This window comes from Misgurnus anguillicaudatus, unplaced genomic scaffold (assembly GCF_027580225.2).
Source record: "Misgurnus anguillicaudatus unplaced genomic scaffold, ASM2758022v2 HiC_scaffold_29, whole genome shotgun sequence".
Classification (NCBI taxonomy): domain Eukaryota; kingdom Metazoa; phylum Chordata; class Actinopteri; order Cypriniformes; family Cobitidae; genus Misgurnus; species Misgurnus anguillicaudatus.
This window is the reverse complement of record NW_027395279.1, coordinates 6,047,017-6,061,897: the sequence shown is the minus strand read 5'-3', so window position 1 is coordinate 6,061,897 and position 14,881 is coordinate 6,047,017. Positions and strand designations below refer to the sequence as shown.

Below are 14,881 nucleotides of genomic sequence, written 5' to 3'. Positions count from 1 at the left end.
TCACGCACCGCAGTTTTAAGTTAAGTGATTTTAAGCCGTTGACAACAGTGCTATATGCGCTATATACCTGTTTCTGTTTAAGAGGAGCGTGCAAGCCGCGTTTCCGCTTATATAAGAGCGCTTGTGTCTTGTCACCTTTTTCACCCCTGATGAGTTTGCACCCCTGGATTCAGTCTACGCAGGTCGCAGGCTGCATACGTCATCAAGCCTGGTTTATTTAAATTAACTGAGCATTACATTCGCAAGTCATAAGCATATTACATCCATTTACAATTAACTAAGAATAATTGTCAGCTTTATAATCGTTAATATTCTGAAATAAGTCTGTCTTGATGGCGTATACCGCCTACACATGCAACCTCCGTGCAACCAGCGTGAGTGTAGTCTGAAAGCGCGAAAGGCAGAGCTTGAATTTCAGGAATGTCCCTCGTCGGCGAATGTATTTCAAAGATGGAGGCACAACATGGATTCAGCCAGAGAGCGATACGGCGGTATGTATTTTAAATAGCAGATTCTACACTTACGAGAATACTTTGATTAGTGAGGTGGAAGTAATTACACATGAATGAGCACATACTTTTGAAAGAAAACATGGGTTTTTGCTAAGAATTAACTAAAAGAAGTACACAGTGGAGCTTTAACTTTGTGAAAACTTACAGACTTGAGTTGAATATCTAAAACTTGCTGTGTGTAGTAGAACTAAATAGCAAATGTTAGTACACATAACTTAATGAGGCTATAATGTTTTACAGTGTGACATTACAAAAGTGACCTTAATATAGAAGGCTAATATATATTGGTATTGATAACTGCATTACCAGGATGCTTTTAATACTAAATAGGCAATGTTTTAAAAAATACAACAAAAACATACCATCAGCATTGTCGTATTCCGCAGCAACACAAGGATGTTTGTCGGATGTCCATTCACCAGCGCATGCGCACATACACCATCAAACACACTTTGACAGACAGGTCGATGTCTCCATCAATAATAAACACATTTGTCATGACACGTCTTGTGTTTTTGGCACTTTCGCCATGTTTAAGCAAGGTACGTCTGGCGCTTAAAATGTTTTGATTCCGCCATTAACGCCGTTTTACAGGATTTACAGTAAAAACAGTAAGTTACATTTTCATAGCGGAGACACTCGAAATCTTTAAGCCACTCTCTCTGAAAGGTTTAACGTCAACTCGTATTTTCCGGTGGTGGAGTTACATTTGAATCCGGATCGTCGTCAAAAAATACAGTAATATCCTTGGCTGTAATCGGCTCGCTCTCGTCATGCTCGCGACGTGTTCGTCTTTTCACATTTCCGCACTTCACGGCAACAAGGAATGACTGACGCTCATATTAGCCAATCCGCGGTCTTCATTAAATGCAAGAACTTAATGGTGAAATTTGATTGGGTTATGTAACGTTGGAGAGAACACTGAACCTGGGTCAGCGCCAGCACGCAGGATCACAATCAACTCGCGTCACAACAAAATGTGCAGTCGCACAAATGCTCCCAAATATATTTTAAGGTCGCACAGATTAAATTTCGGTCGCATATGCGACCAAAATGGTCGCAATTTCGAGCCCTGCGTCCAATTATGTGAGTGTTCTGTTGAAGTCCCGCCCCACCACTCTAGTTGCTGGATGGGGAACGCCATTTTAGTTCTCTCTGCGTGACTGATAAAATGAGCAGCAGTGTAACTTTGAGTTAAAGTTAAAATCGTCAGAGAAGATTAGACCATAAAGGTTTTTTGGAATATTTTCTTTGGATTTTTGGTCAGGTTTTTTGTGCTATGCTGGAACTGTGTCGATTCAGCGTGACGATTAATGATGGTGAGCCTGCAGTGAACTGAACGTTGATTATGAGAGTTGAGTTCAAACCAACACCTGTGGATTTGGTAGGAAAGTTCTAATTTCCTGCTAGTTTTCTTCAACGGAAGTGAGCTTAATTTGAGTAATTGCAAGTAATTCCCTTACAACGGATTTTGTTTTGTTTTGGAGGTTTTCTGCGATTCAACGAACTTTCGATTCACTGAAGCGAACCTTTTGATCCGAATCTTTTGAACCGAAACTTTTAAACCGAAACCTTGATTCAAATCTTTTGAACAGATTTTTCCATCTGAACTGTTTGAACACACACTTTTCAGAACTGAACTTTTCAGAAACAATCTTTTTGTAACTGATTCAATAAACTGTTTCTTTTGAATTGTTATTTTTCTTGTTAATTTTGAGTGAACTGTTCAAGTTACAACTGTGAATGTTACTTAAATGTGAATGTTACTTGATGGAGTGTCCTAGGAAAATTCATATAGCCTAGAGGGTGCACCCACAACAGAATAACTCTTTATTCACTTTACTTCAATTGAACTGAAAGTCTTTAAATACTGTGTTTTGCATCTGAACAACATTGTTGACTAAGCATTATATTTAATTTCTCTTTCAACAATTGCCAATTTCTCTAATCATTCATTTAAATACAAATACTTACTTTTATTTAACCAGTGTTGTCTTCATTACATCTCCATAGTCGAACCTATTGGTCTATGATAACCTTAGTAACAAGTGCAATACTATTTGACACATGTGCTACACGTTCAGCCCATCTATGCAATACATACGGTGGCGGAGCCATAAGGGGTGTCCAGGGTGTCCAAATTTAATGCTAATTTTATTCCCTCCAATAATTAATTTCCCGTTAATCAATGCGTTTGTTTCAACATGCGGCAAGACAGCACATTGTTAAAAACAAATATTAAGAGAATATTAACATATGCTGCAAATTTTACATTATAATTTCATTGTAGGCTTGAAGAATGTGCATATTTGTCTTTCTCTGGACTAATTAAAGTCTATGCTTATAAATTGGGCTTTCTTTTTCTCTGTGTACTGTTTTACAACAAAACTCAATGCCATGCTTTTATTCTTAAAGTTATTTTTTTACTGTATGAAGATGAAGACTGTATTGGACTGAACAGCCGCCTTGAACTTGAAAACGCGACAAGCATCGTATGCGCGTCACAGTAAGTGGTTCCAACCCAACAATAGCTCACGCACAGAGTTAAAGGGACACTTCACCCATTTGCATTAAGCTTTGTATAGTTAGAACCCCAGTCATGTTTTTGAATGGTCATGCATCATTTTCTCAGTTGCCGCTGAGACAGGAGAAATACAGATTTCAGTGTTGCACTTCCTTCTTTCAATGATGTAAAAATCATCATTTTGCATCATTGAAAGAAGGAAGTCCAATATCTTTGTTGAGGGGGTGAGACTACAAACACCCCTTTTCTCAGTCAAATAGGCACCAAATTCTAAATGTATGTTACATTTCGACTACAAATATGACACACTTTCAATAAAGATTAATGTTTCTACGGGTGAAATGCTCCTTTAAATACCCTTCGAAATGAGCCTCAGATCGAGTTATAAAAATCCACATGAGTGGGTTCGTAATTTGCAGACAGAAAAAACACTGCAAGTGTAAAAACCAGCTAAATGTATGCTTTCCATTGTCAGTTGTGCTCCAGTATGTGTCTGGTAACCCGAAGGGGGGCCTCTCTAATATTTTGAACTTAGACGACCGACCACTAGGTCCCAAGCAGGCACCCTAGTGCGGCTAATAGGTCACAACCTGCGAGTGCCACAAAGAAAGCAAGCCACTAATGGGTGTCAACCCACTGATTAGCCTTCCACAGGAGTATGGTAGGCAGAAACTGCTGTCATATAAACCTTAATGGTGGAAGGAGTAAACCCATTAGAGAAACGCTCCTGCAGAAACCTCAGCACTACGTCAACGGGGCAGTTTACTGGAATCGTTAGGTGAGTTAAACACCAATAGGTGAAAAATTCTCCACTTAAGGGCATAAAGCCTACGAGCCTGGCCCCTCAAAGGCCAAACCGACAGCTACCATATCTCTGGCAAGCTTTCTCCAAAACTTCTGTGGCAGAGAGATTGGGGAAAAGAAGAGAAAGCCACATTAGGCAGTGTGTGGTGTCCTGAGACGCAAACAGATCCACCTCTGCTCATCCATTTCCTCTCCAGATGTGGTTCACCATATCTGGCTGGAGTCTCAACTCCCCAGCAATGGGTGTTGCCCTACAGGGCATCTGCCATATGCAAGTGGCCTGGGATCTAAACTGTCATCAACGAGCACAGTTTGTCCAGAGACCACAAATGCCATTATCCCAAAATTGATAATGTAGTGATTTTGGCCCTCTCTGCCTTCCATAACTGTACTCCAACCTGTGGGGGATGCGTCTGTTGTCAGCGTCACACTCCAGTAGCTTGCACCCAGAAACAGGCCTTAGGATAGAAACCAAGGTTTCCTGCAAACCACCAGAGCACGCAGCCAATGACGCATTACTTTGAATGCAGACCTCCTTAGTAATTTATTTAATAAACCACCGATGTCTGTCTGGAGAAGCACATGATGACTTCTCAGGTCTGGAAGGAAATGTGAGTCCAATCCATACCACCATCATTTCCAAGGCAATTTCAGTGCCATAGCCAATGATGAGTTTCCAAGAGATTTTCATTTTGAGGTCATCATTTATCTCATCTGGAGGTTCTACAGCCTCCTGCACAAGAATCTTTTCATGCTTCACTACTGGAGCCAGCTTTACACAGTTCCACTGTATGCAGGTGTAGATTAATTGTGCATGCTTGTCATACTAAGCACAGCAGTGAGTGTGCTCTGCAGGGGCACTGAAGGGAAGCAGGCTCCATAAATGAGGTGTGAGCTGCTTCGCTTCAAAAAGAAATAGTGAGTGCCACGAACAAAGACGATACCCGCCTCAGCAGATGAGGGTCTCGAATCGTAACACACAAGATCGTTATCTGACTTATGGCGCACCAGCGGAAGATCAGGAGAACAAATGCTGTGCACAGCTGTACAAGCAACACACAGCACCCAGATGTATAAGTGTTCTAAGGATCTGGAGCACAGATAACAATAACAACTGTTGAATAAAAACATCTAATAAAGGTCTTAGAGCAATTTTTATAAATTCTAAATCAACATCTAGCAGACGTATTGCAGATGTGTAAACAAATAAAAAATTACATCTTGCAGATGAAAAAGAATACATCAAATAGACATTTCTGAGATGTATGTGAGCTATCAGCAATAGCGGAGTGACAATCGGGAAAGTTGGGACTTTGCCGGCAGGCCGGTATTGTTATACAATGCGAGTTATATTAGTTACATCATCTGGTGGCCGCTTCTCGCTGGTAAAACTGTGCATCCTCTCTGCTCACCGCAGTATATAAAAGTGCTCAATCCGTTTGGCAGGTCCAACCATGTCCAGGATTTTCAAAATTATATGGGAATCAGTGAGCGGCCACTCCCCAAATTGCCTAGCCTGTTGGCCTTTGATGTAAAAAGCTGCTGAACGCCTGTTTCACACACACTCCGTATGCAGTGTGTTTGCGGCGGATCCGTCAAGCACCCGTTGTGCTTTCACACATACACCATTTGCAGTGCGCTGCTGACCGCTGATTCTGTGTATAAAATTATTCTGTGATTGACACTTTCTGCGGAAAAGCGAATAAACAATATAACAAAGCATCAAGATTATTACAATCGCAAGAGCAAATCACGTTTTGCCGATTGCATATCGACAGGTATGCAGAGACGCACACACGTACACAAATGGTGCAGATCATCCATTGTTGATTGACTGTGCCCTGGTTTGCGAGGGCAAGGCACGTCTGTTTGTAATCTTTGTTCTGTGATCGGTTCTCGCAGGTAAATATTTTTGCTAAAATTGTCCAAAGAAAGTCCAAGTACGGATCTAGAAGTTTATCCGGTATTTGTAACTTCAGTGGAAAAGGGGTTAATTAAAAGCGGAGTTGAGGGCAGCACAGTCCTGTAGGTCGCCATTGTTTTTTTGGTCGATTGCGCATGCCTTTGAGATTGAAAAGACAGATGCACCTGACGTCGCCGTTCTCAAACTCATTTGCGTTTTTTTCTAACCCAAACACATCGTTGTCGAGTAAAAGAAACATCCGGACTGCATAAAAAGTTGTGTACACTGCCCCTGACATCACTACTACGGTAGTGAGAGCGGGGACTAAAAATCCTGCTGCGGCAGTGGTATTTAAAAATATTTCCCAGTTGATCGGAGTGCTGGAGCTGGTTATGTGGAGATGTGATTCCGGGAACGGGCCGCAAATGCCGCAAAAATTGTGGCTGGACCCGGAGGCCGGAAGGCTGCCTTAACTACTCCCATAATGATGATTGACAGACCTAAATGTTTAGGCTCCTCTCAAACCTATATTTATAATTACAATAAAAAGCAGCCTACTAAATTCCTCATGTTAATCTTTAGTGTAACGTTACATAGATTAATACATTTACATCCATGGTGGAGGCTCAACTGTTTTGATAAATTATTCAGTTTATACTGTTCAGGTTTTATAAAACATGGGTTACTCTAACGTTATACTGTTAACTCATTCACCGCCAGCCTTTTTGAGAAAAGTTGCCCAACTGCATTTTTGTGATTTTAACAAAAGTTTCACAAAATTCCTTGCAGGAAAAATTACCTTCTATAAATATATAAACATACAAATTATATCAAATTAAAGAACATGCCCTCTGCTTTCAAACACCAATAAACAAACAAACAAACAAAATGGGGAAAAAACTTTCATTATATATTTACTTTTCCACTTAATTTAACCACTGAAATATGGATATTTCTCTTCAAAAATACATCATTTTGAGCAAAAAGCTTAAAAAATTGCATTTTTATGTTAGAGATCAGACTCAGAATGACTATCAAACATAAAGGCAGTTAAAATAAATTATGAAATCTTTTTAACTTCCGTTTTTGATAAATTCGGTATTACACTTTCACTTTGAAATTCGTCTAGAAAGGCATATTTATTAGTTAAATATTAACTCACAATTGATGAGATAACTCGTCAATGGCGGTGAATGAGTTAAGTACCCTCAAGAATACCACGATTCCACAAACAAATAAAGTAAATCAATTTTAAACACATGTAAAACAAATAATCAAAAACACTTACAAAACCAAACTAGTGTGGTAGTTTGCTTTCCTCCTGGCTGCTCGGTGATGGTGATTTTCAAAAATAGTGGAATGTTTCTCCCGAGATTTGCCATTATTCAATTCAATTCAATTCAATTTTATTTATATAGCGCTTTTCACAATTTGGTAATTGTATCAAAGCAGCTTTACATAATAGATGCAGTGAAAAGCACAGAAAATCGACAGATAGCACAACATAATAAACGATAGCACAAGCAGTTAAAATTTGCTACGGCTATAAATCAACATTATAAGCAAACGTATTACTAATGTAACGTATAGAAGTTAAGCCCAAAAAGGCTGCCTCCCCGGGTTGAAAAACCCCCTAGGAGAAAAAAACCCCGGAATTTTAGCCGGGGAAGTAAAAAAAGTCATAGGAGGAAAAAACCCTTGGGAGTTATATATATATATACACATTGAAACGGAAGGAGATTAAGCGGAGATTAAGCGGAGATTAAGCGGAGATTAAGCGGGGATTAAGCGGGGATTAAGCGGGTTCTGCCGGTGGTCTTTGGTCAGGCATCAGCTGGACATCACGTTGAAGAACAGCTAGTAGATCAGTTGTGTGCCGACTTTCACATGTACCGGAACTGGATCTGTTTGTCTCGTCCTCGGGATCAAGGACGAGACAGGGAGAGAGAAACAAAATCTTATTAGCGTAGGGGCCGTTCACATAGAAAACAAGTGTCACACAGTAATATGGTTTTAGTCAGCTCGGTTCCGGACAGGCTAACTATTGCTGGTTAGGTGTATTACATATAATTGATGATTTTAGAAACAGAAACAGAACTCGTTTGACTAAGGCCAGAGGCCCCACTGCCGTCGTTAATACTAACGTACAGTGGCAAACGGTTCTGTATGACATACTATTTTTAAGGTCATGGGAAAAGGCCAAAATTGCAAGCCGGCCATATTTGGCAGTTAAGACTCAATCGAAAACCAATTCAAAGTTTCAGCATATTACTAAAGAGTATTAATGACATTTACCATGCTTTGGAGTGTTGACGAAAAAAAGGTTTTAATTTATTCATTAATTTATTTATTTATTAGGTTGTACAAGCTAGCTATTAGGAGATAAGTACCATTGTTAAACAACTATGTGAAAGCCTTGTTAAAGAGAAAAGTTTTAAGTCTAGATTTAAAGTTATCTACTGTCTCTGATTTTCGGACGTCGGTTGGTAAATCATTCCATAGCTTAGGGGCTAAGTATGAAAAAGGATCTGCCACCTTTAGACACTTTTGATATTTTAGGGATAATTGAGAGGCCAGAATTTTGTGACCGCAATGCACGTGATGGATTGTATTCTGATAATAATTCTCTAAGATATGAGGGTGCTAGGCCATTTAAGGCTTTGTAGGTGATTAGTAATATTTTAAATTGTATACGATATTTAACTGGTAGCCAGTGTAAAGATGCCAGAATTGGGCTTATGTGGTCATACTTCTTAGATCGAGTAAGAACTCTTGCAGAAGCGTTTTGAACTAGCTGAAGCTTGTTGACCTGTTTTGCATGGCATCCTCCGAGTAACGAGTTACAATAGTGTATTCTAGAGGTCATAAAAGCGTGGATAAGCTTCTCTGCATCTGATGCAGACAACATATGGCGTATTTTTGAGATATTTCTAAGGTGGAAGAATGCTGTGCGGCAGACATTGGAGATATGGCTGTCGAAGGATAAACTGCTGTCGAACATCACACCTAAATTCTTAACCGTGGAGGTTGGCACCACAGTGCAGCCATCTATGGGCAACTTGTAATCTGTCATATTATATTTGTAGCGATTCGGTTCGATAACAAGTATCTCTGTCTTATTGGAGTTTAGCATAAGAAAGTTATGTGACATCCAGTCACTTATATCGCTGATGCAGTCTGATAGCTTAGAAAAATTTTGTGTTTCGCTAGGATGCGAGGAGATGTAAAGCTGTGTGTCATCTGCATAGCAGTGAAACTGTATGTTATGATTCCTGATAATATCTCCCAGAGGTAACATATATAACGAGAACAGGATAGGACCTAAAACTGATCCATGCGGTACGCCGTATTTAACCAGGGAGTGATGTGACTCCTCCTCATTTACGTAAACAAAGTGATAGCGATTGGTTAGATACGATCTGAACCAAGCTAGCGCCTGACCACTGATGCCAACATAGTTTTCTAGCCTATTAAGTAAGATTGTGTGATCTATTGTGTCAAAGGCTGCACTAAGGTCTAATAATATAAGGAGTGATATTTCGCCACGGTCGGATGTTAGGAGAAGGTCATTTGTAACTCTAAGCAGCGCTGTCTCTGTGCTATGGTGGGGCCTGAATCCTGATTGGAACTTTTCATACGTACTATTATTTGGTCTAAAGTTATTTAGATCTCCCTGGTCAAGGTTTGGTTTTTTAATGAGCGGTCTAATAACTGCTAGTTTGAAAGCTGTTGGAACGTAGCCTAATTCTAGTGATGAGTTAAAGACATTTAATACTGGGTTAGACACTATAGGGAAATACCTCTTTGAGTAATTTTGTGGGAACAGGGTCCAATATACAGGACGATGATTTGGATGACGCTACTAATTTAGATAGCTCTTCTATTGTAGTAGGTTTAAATGACTCAAGATGTTCGTATGGTAGGCAAGCGTTAAATGTATTACTGGGTAGAGTGGTGGCTGCTTGGGTACCTACAATGTTTTCCCTAATAATCATAATTTTCTTAGTAAAGAAGTTCATGAAGTCGTTACTATTGTGTGGGAGTTTATTAGTGGGTTCTGTTTGTTCTTTATTTCTAGTCAGTTTCGCAACTGTGCTAAAGAGGAAGCGAGGGTTATTATGATTTTCTTTAATAAGATTGCTGAGATTCGTAGATCTGGCGATTTTTATAGCCTGTCTGTAGTGTTTAACACTCTCTTTCCATGCGTCACGCCATACCTCTAACTTTGTGCTTCTATAATTTCTTTCCATTTTTCTAGCAGCCTTTTTAAGGGCAGCGGTATGATGGTCGTACCATGGAGCAGGCGTTTTTTCTTTGATTCTCTTTTTTCGAATTGGAGCTACGGCATCCAATGTGTTAGAACAAATACTGTTCAGGTTTTCTATTACAATATCTAGATCTTCAGGGTTATCTGCTACATGTTTAATTTGGGACAGGTCTGGAAGAGTGCTAATAAAGTTATCTTTAGTGGTGGAAATTATTGTTCTGGCTAGTCGGTAGCGTATTGTGGATCGAGTGATCATATCTAGAAGTACCGTGTATGAGACAAGGCAATGGTCTGAAACTGCATCGCTCTGAGGTGATATCTCGATTTCATTAATATTGAGCCCGAGTGACAGAATTAAGTCTAATGTGTGCCTACGAGTATGCGTGGGCCCTGTCACGTTTTGGCTAATATTGAGAGAATTTAGAATATCCATAAATGCTAATCCTAATGTATCTGTTGGGTTATCAACATGTATATTAAAGTCACCAACGATAAGAGCTTTATCTACAGTGACTACGAGGTCAGACAGGAAATTTGATATTTCTTTAAGAAAATCTACATGATGGCCCGGAGGTCTATAGATTGTAGCAAGGACAAAAGAGAGCTGTTTATGGTTACAATCAGTTATTTCCATATTTAATAGCATTATTTCAAATGAATTAAATTTTAGTTCGGATTTATGGTTTACTTTAAAAAAAAAATTGTATATTGTAGCTACACCACCCCCTCTCCCCTTTAAACGCGGTTCATGTTTATAATAGTAATCTTGTGGGGTGGATTCGTTTAAACTAATGTAATCGTCTGCTTTAAGCCAGGTTTCTGTTAAAGAGAGTGCATCTAAGTTTTGGTCAGTAATTATTTCATTGACAATAGGTTCTTTATTGGTAAGCGATCTAATGTTAAGAAGGCCGAATTTTAACATTCGAGGTTCATCTGTAAACGTATTGTTTTCTAATTTTATGTTAGTAAGATTTGTATGAGACGAGGTAAACGGTGCTCTGTATTCGTTTGTTCGAGGAACGCACACAGTTGAAATGTGTTGATACTCTGGTAAGATAGACTCTAAGTTCTGGGATATATGTGATCTTGACATGTCAGAGCAACTAACAGATGGACGGGTAGGCCGATCTATCTGTTTCCTGACCTGGTCCCTGGGTAGTCAGACTGTATTAGAATTTAGAGTATTGGTCAGTGTATTATGGCTGTGTACCGCTCCCATCTAGCAGTTAGAAGTTAAACTTTGAATAATGCTAATTCAGATGTTTAGTTGCATTTTATAATATGATGTCATGCATACTACAAGTTTGCATGGTCAAAAATGGAAAACATTTTAGCATTATTTTGGTTATTTAGATTTACTCGATTTCGCCAGGTGGATCAAAATCAATCTGACTCAGCTTCCCAGCTAACACAAGACATCCTAGTTACGTAATTTTTGGTAATTTCATGACTTACCAGCTGGCAACATAACTGTTACATCCTAGGGAGGTAATTTCATTACCATTGCAGTACCAAATCACCATGTCGCCAGTACTGTCTCCTAATGTCGCGATATAACCAAGTACGTTCTCCTTACGTAATACATTCATACTATTTTGGTAATTTCATAAATTACTGGCAACGTAACTGTTACGTCCCAGGGAGGTAATTTCATTACATTTCATTTACAATTATAGAAACATTTATTTCATTGTCTATTTAGGTTAGCTTGTGAAAACATTTCAGTCTCAAAGTTTCCCTTAAATAAGTACAAATAGAATAGATATTTAACCACCATGTGAGCTGCTCTTTACATGGGAAACAAAAAACAGCATGGCATCTGACAGGACTAGTCGTTTATCTGAATTGAGACCCAAACACAAAACTTAACAACACAAAACTTTTAATCCATTACATTGTCACGACCTCTACAGTCAGATTACATTGTAAAGTTACGTTGAGCCGACATATCCAGGAATTTCACTTTTCCCATCACCACGACCTAAGTTTGGTCATCATATTACGACGTCAGGTAACAGTTACATATTTGTGTTAGCTGGGTCTGCAATACGTGGCATATAATGTAAAATAAATAAAACCAAACAGCTTGAATTCACTGGTGACTTTGCATACATGATGACATCTCGCAAGTTATTTCGTCAAAAACAACATTTAATTAAATTCAAGGTTATCTGGGCTAAACGTGGGTTATTTGTAGTTGGTCTATTTATGAGCTAAATAGTGGCTACATACAGACTGTGCATAAAACACTTTAAAGAAATAAAACAAACCTTGTAATCGCTGTTAACTTTGCTTACATGATGAAATAGCATACATCTCACAAGTTATTTTGGCAAAAACCACATGTAACCAAATTAAAGTTTATTTGCGCTAGAAGAGGGCTACGCATTGCCAGGCGTTGAAATGACAGCTATTGCTTGCTAGGTTAACAGCAGTGTTGCCAGATAGAGTTGATGGTTTCCAGCCCAAAACTGTTCAAAACAAGACAAACGCACAAAAAACGCCCAAAATATTTAAATCAACATTTTGGTTTAATTTGATTAGCATTTAGTTATTTTTACTTACACAATTAATGCGCCATACTATAGCTAGCGACACCAGAACAGAACATGCTGAAACCACCCAAAACCTCAGCAGATTTAAGACCTGTTTTCTGTCTCTTACAGCTCCATTTGATGTTGTTGGACCTGTAGCTCCTCTCATCACTGTAGTTGGTGAAGATGTGATCCTGCCCTGTTCTCTCAAACCCAACATCAGTGCTGTAAACATGAGAGTCGAGTGGTTTAGACTTGATCTCAAAGTAGTTCATCTCTATGAAGATCATGAAGATAAAAACACAAATCAGCTTCAGTCGTACAGAGGAAGAACTGAAATGTTTAAAGATGAACTACAGAAAGGAAACACAGCACTTAAACTCTCAGCAGTTCAGATCTCTGATGAAGGACTTTATACGTGTTTAATTCAGTCCAAAACCTGGTATGATGACATCACTGTTGATCTCAGAGTTAAAGGTGAGCAAACCACAGAAACTAAAATTAAAGTCCCAAAACACAAATACGCATTGTTAGACATTAAAACAAGAGGTTTAACAGTATCTTGTTATGACCTTTTAAAAGTATCTGTTTCGGATTAAACCACGCAGACACCAGATTGAATTTGTCCTCCATCTTTTCTTCCTTATTCTAACGTGGTGACGTCCATGACGTCACATCAATACACAATATTCCCCCTTTACTTGAATATGAACTTACACCACTAAAGTTCTATTTCATATTTTACATTCATTCAACTTAAACTTAAGACAGTTCAGAATTCATCTTAAACAGTTCAGCTAACTCAAAACACATGTAACACTATGCTGCTTTTACAACTGGATAGAACATCAGCACTTTCCTTTTCTAAAACAGGTGCATTAAACCATAACACAACTCTTTGTTTTCTTACTTCAGCTCACTCCTCTTCATCAGTACTTTTGGATTTCATTAATCACTCAATAACATAATCTCTAAACCAGTGGTTCTCAACTCCAGTCCTCGGGACTCGCTGTTCATGGAACATTTTTGATGTCTCTCATATCTGACACACTCAGTTCAGTTCATGGAATCTATCCTAACGAGCTGACCCAGATAGCACACGTACGTCGCGGAGACGTCTGCTAAATATCGCTTCATCTTCTGTAGATCGGCCGCGAACATTGAAAAGTAAGACGTCTGCAATATCTCTGCAAGACGTCTTGGCGATGTCTTGAAACATTCGAAATTTTTACGAGCTGCATACATCTTCTGGAGATCTTGAATCCGAGCAAACGCAGACGAATCAGCTGACCGAAATGCTCAACTCATTTCATTGTTTACACTCATTTCTTGTTTAATTGTATTGAACACAAACAAAAAGATTGAAAAAAAACCCCCCTCAGCTGCATATAATTAGCCAGTTTTTTAAGAGTTTTGCATTTAATTTGCATTCATAAAATATAATTATTATATACCCTACCTCATATCACGTGTAATATAACATGAAATCATACCCTTATTTGCGTTTAGTCCAGTTTCACTTGCATATTTTGCAGTTCTGACGAGACGCCTGCATATAAATTGCGTTCATGTTTTAAGTGCAGAATAAGACACATAAAGGTACTCAAAGTACCTTGTACACAGAAATAATCTTACTGGCAACATTTTAACAAATACACTGTAACCAATAATGGACAGCAGTCTCTGCACCGTTCTTTAACATATATCTATATAGATGAAGAAACCTTATACAATGTTAAAACACATTATACATGTATTCATTTGACCAGGTATTATCCAGCATCACAGCATGAATTGTTTCGACAAGTTTGTTTACCAAATTCAATTTATGAAACCTATGTGCTGAATGTTCATTACATCCAGAACTTAAAGCTATGACATTTACTACCTGCTCATTTAATCACTGCACAAGACCCAGAGCTGATCATGACACTTTACATTTTAGACTTTGCATGTTCTACATAAAGAAGTAATTCTTTAAAAATGAATGAATTTATAATAACCCTAAAAATGAAAGCATTAAAAACACTGTGATGTAGTAAGTGCTGAAAGTACCATGTGACACTATGAATATAATCACAAATAATGGAGACTGTTACACAAGACTTAGATGCAACTTTAATTACAATACAACATTCGGCACACCAGGGGATTTTAAATTGTGTGTCAGGAGGACCTACTTGTCCGTCACACAGTAGGTTAAGGTGTGTTGCACACCGTAATGATGCAACAACAGTTTGGCCAAACTAATAATTAACAATGACAATGGTTTTGAAAGAATATACCATAAAATATTTGGTATTGCAAATAAACTTATATTTACTTTACATTATGAAA

General features: G+C 38.5%; 1 protein-coding gene across 1 annotated transcript in view; it reads left to right on the top strand.

Moving 5' to 3' along the window:
- LOC141362754 (butyrophilin-like protein 2) overlaps positions 1 to 13,574 on the top strand; it is a 66,959-nt gene extending 53,385 nt beyond the window's left edge. The window contains exons 6-7 of the mRNA XM_073864970.1: positions 12,677 to 13,021; positions 13,525 to 13,574. Of these exons, the coding sequence (XP_073721071.1) occupies positions 12,677 to 13,021; positions 13,525 to 13,574 (395 nt within the window). The remainder of the gene's footprint in view (positions 1 to 12,676; positions 13,022 to 13,524) is intronic.
- The last annotated feature ends 1,307 nt before the right edge of the window (positions 13,575 to 14,881 follow it).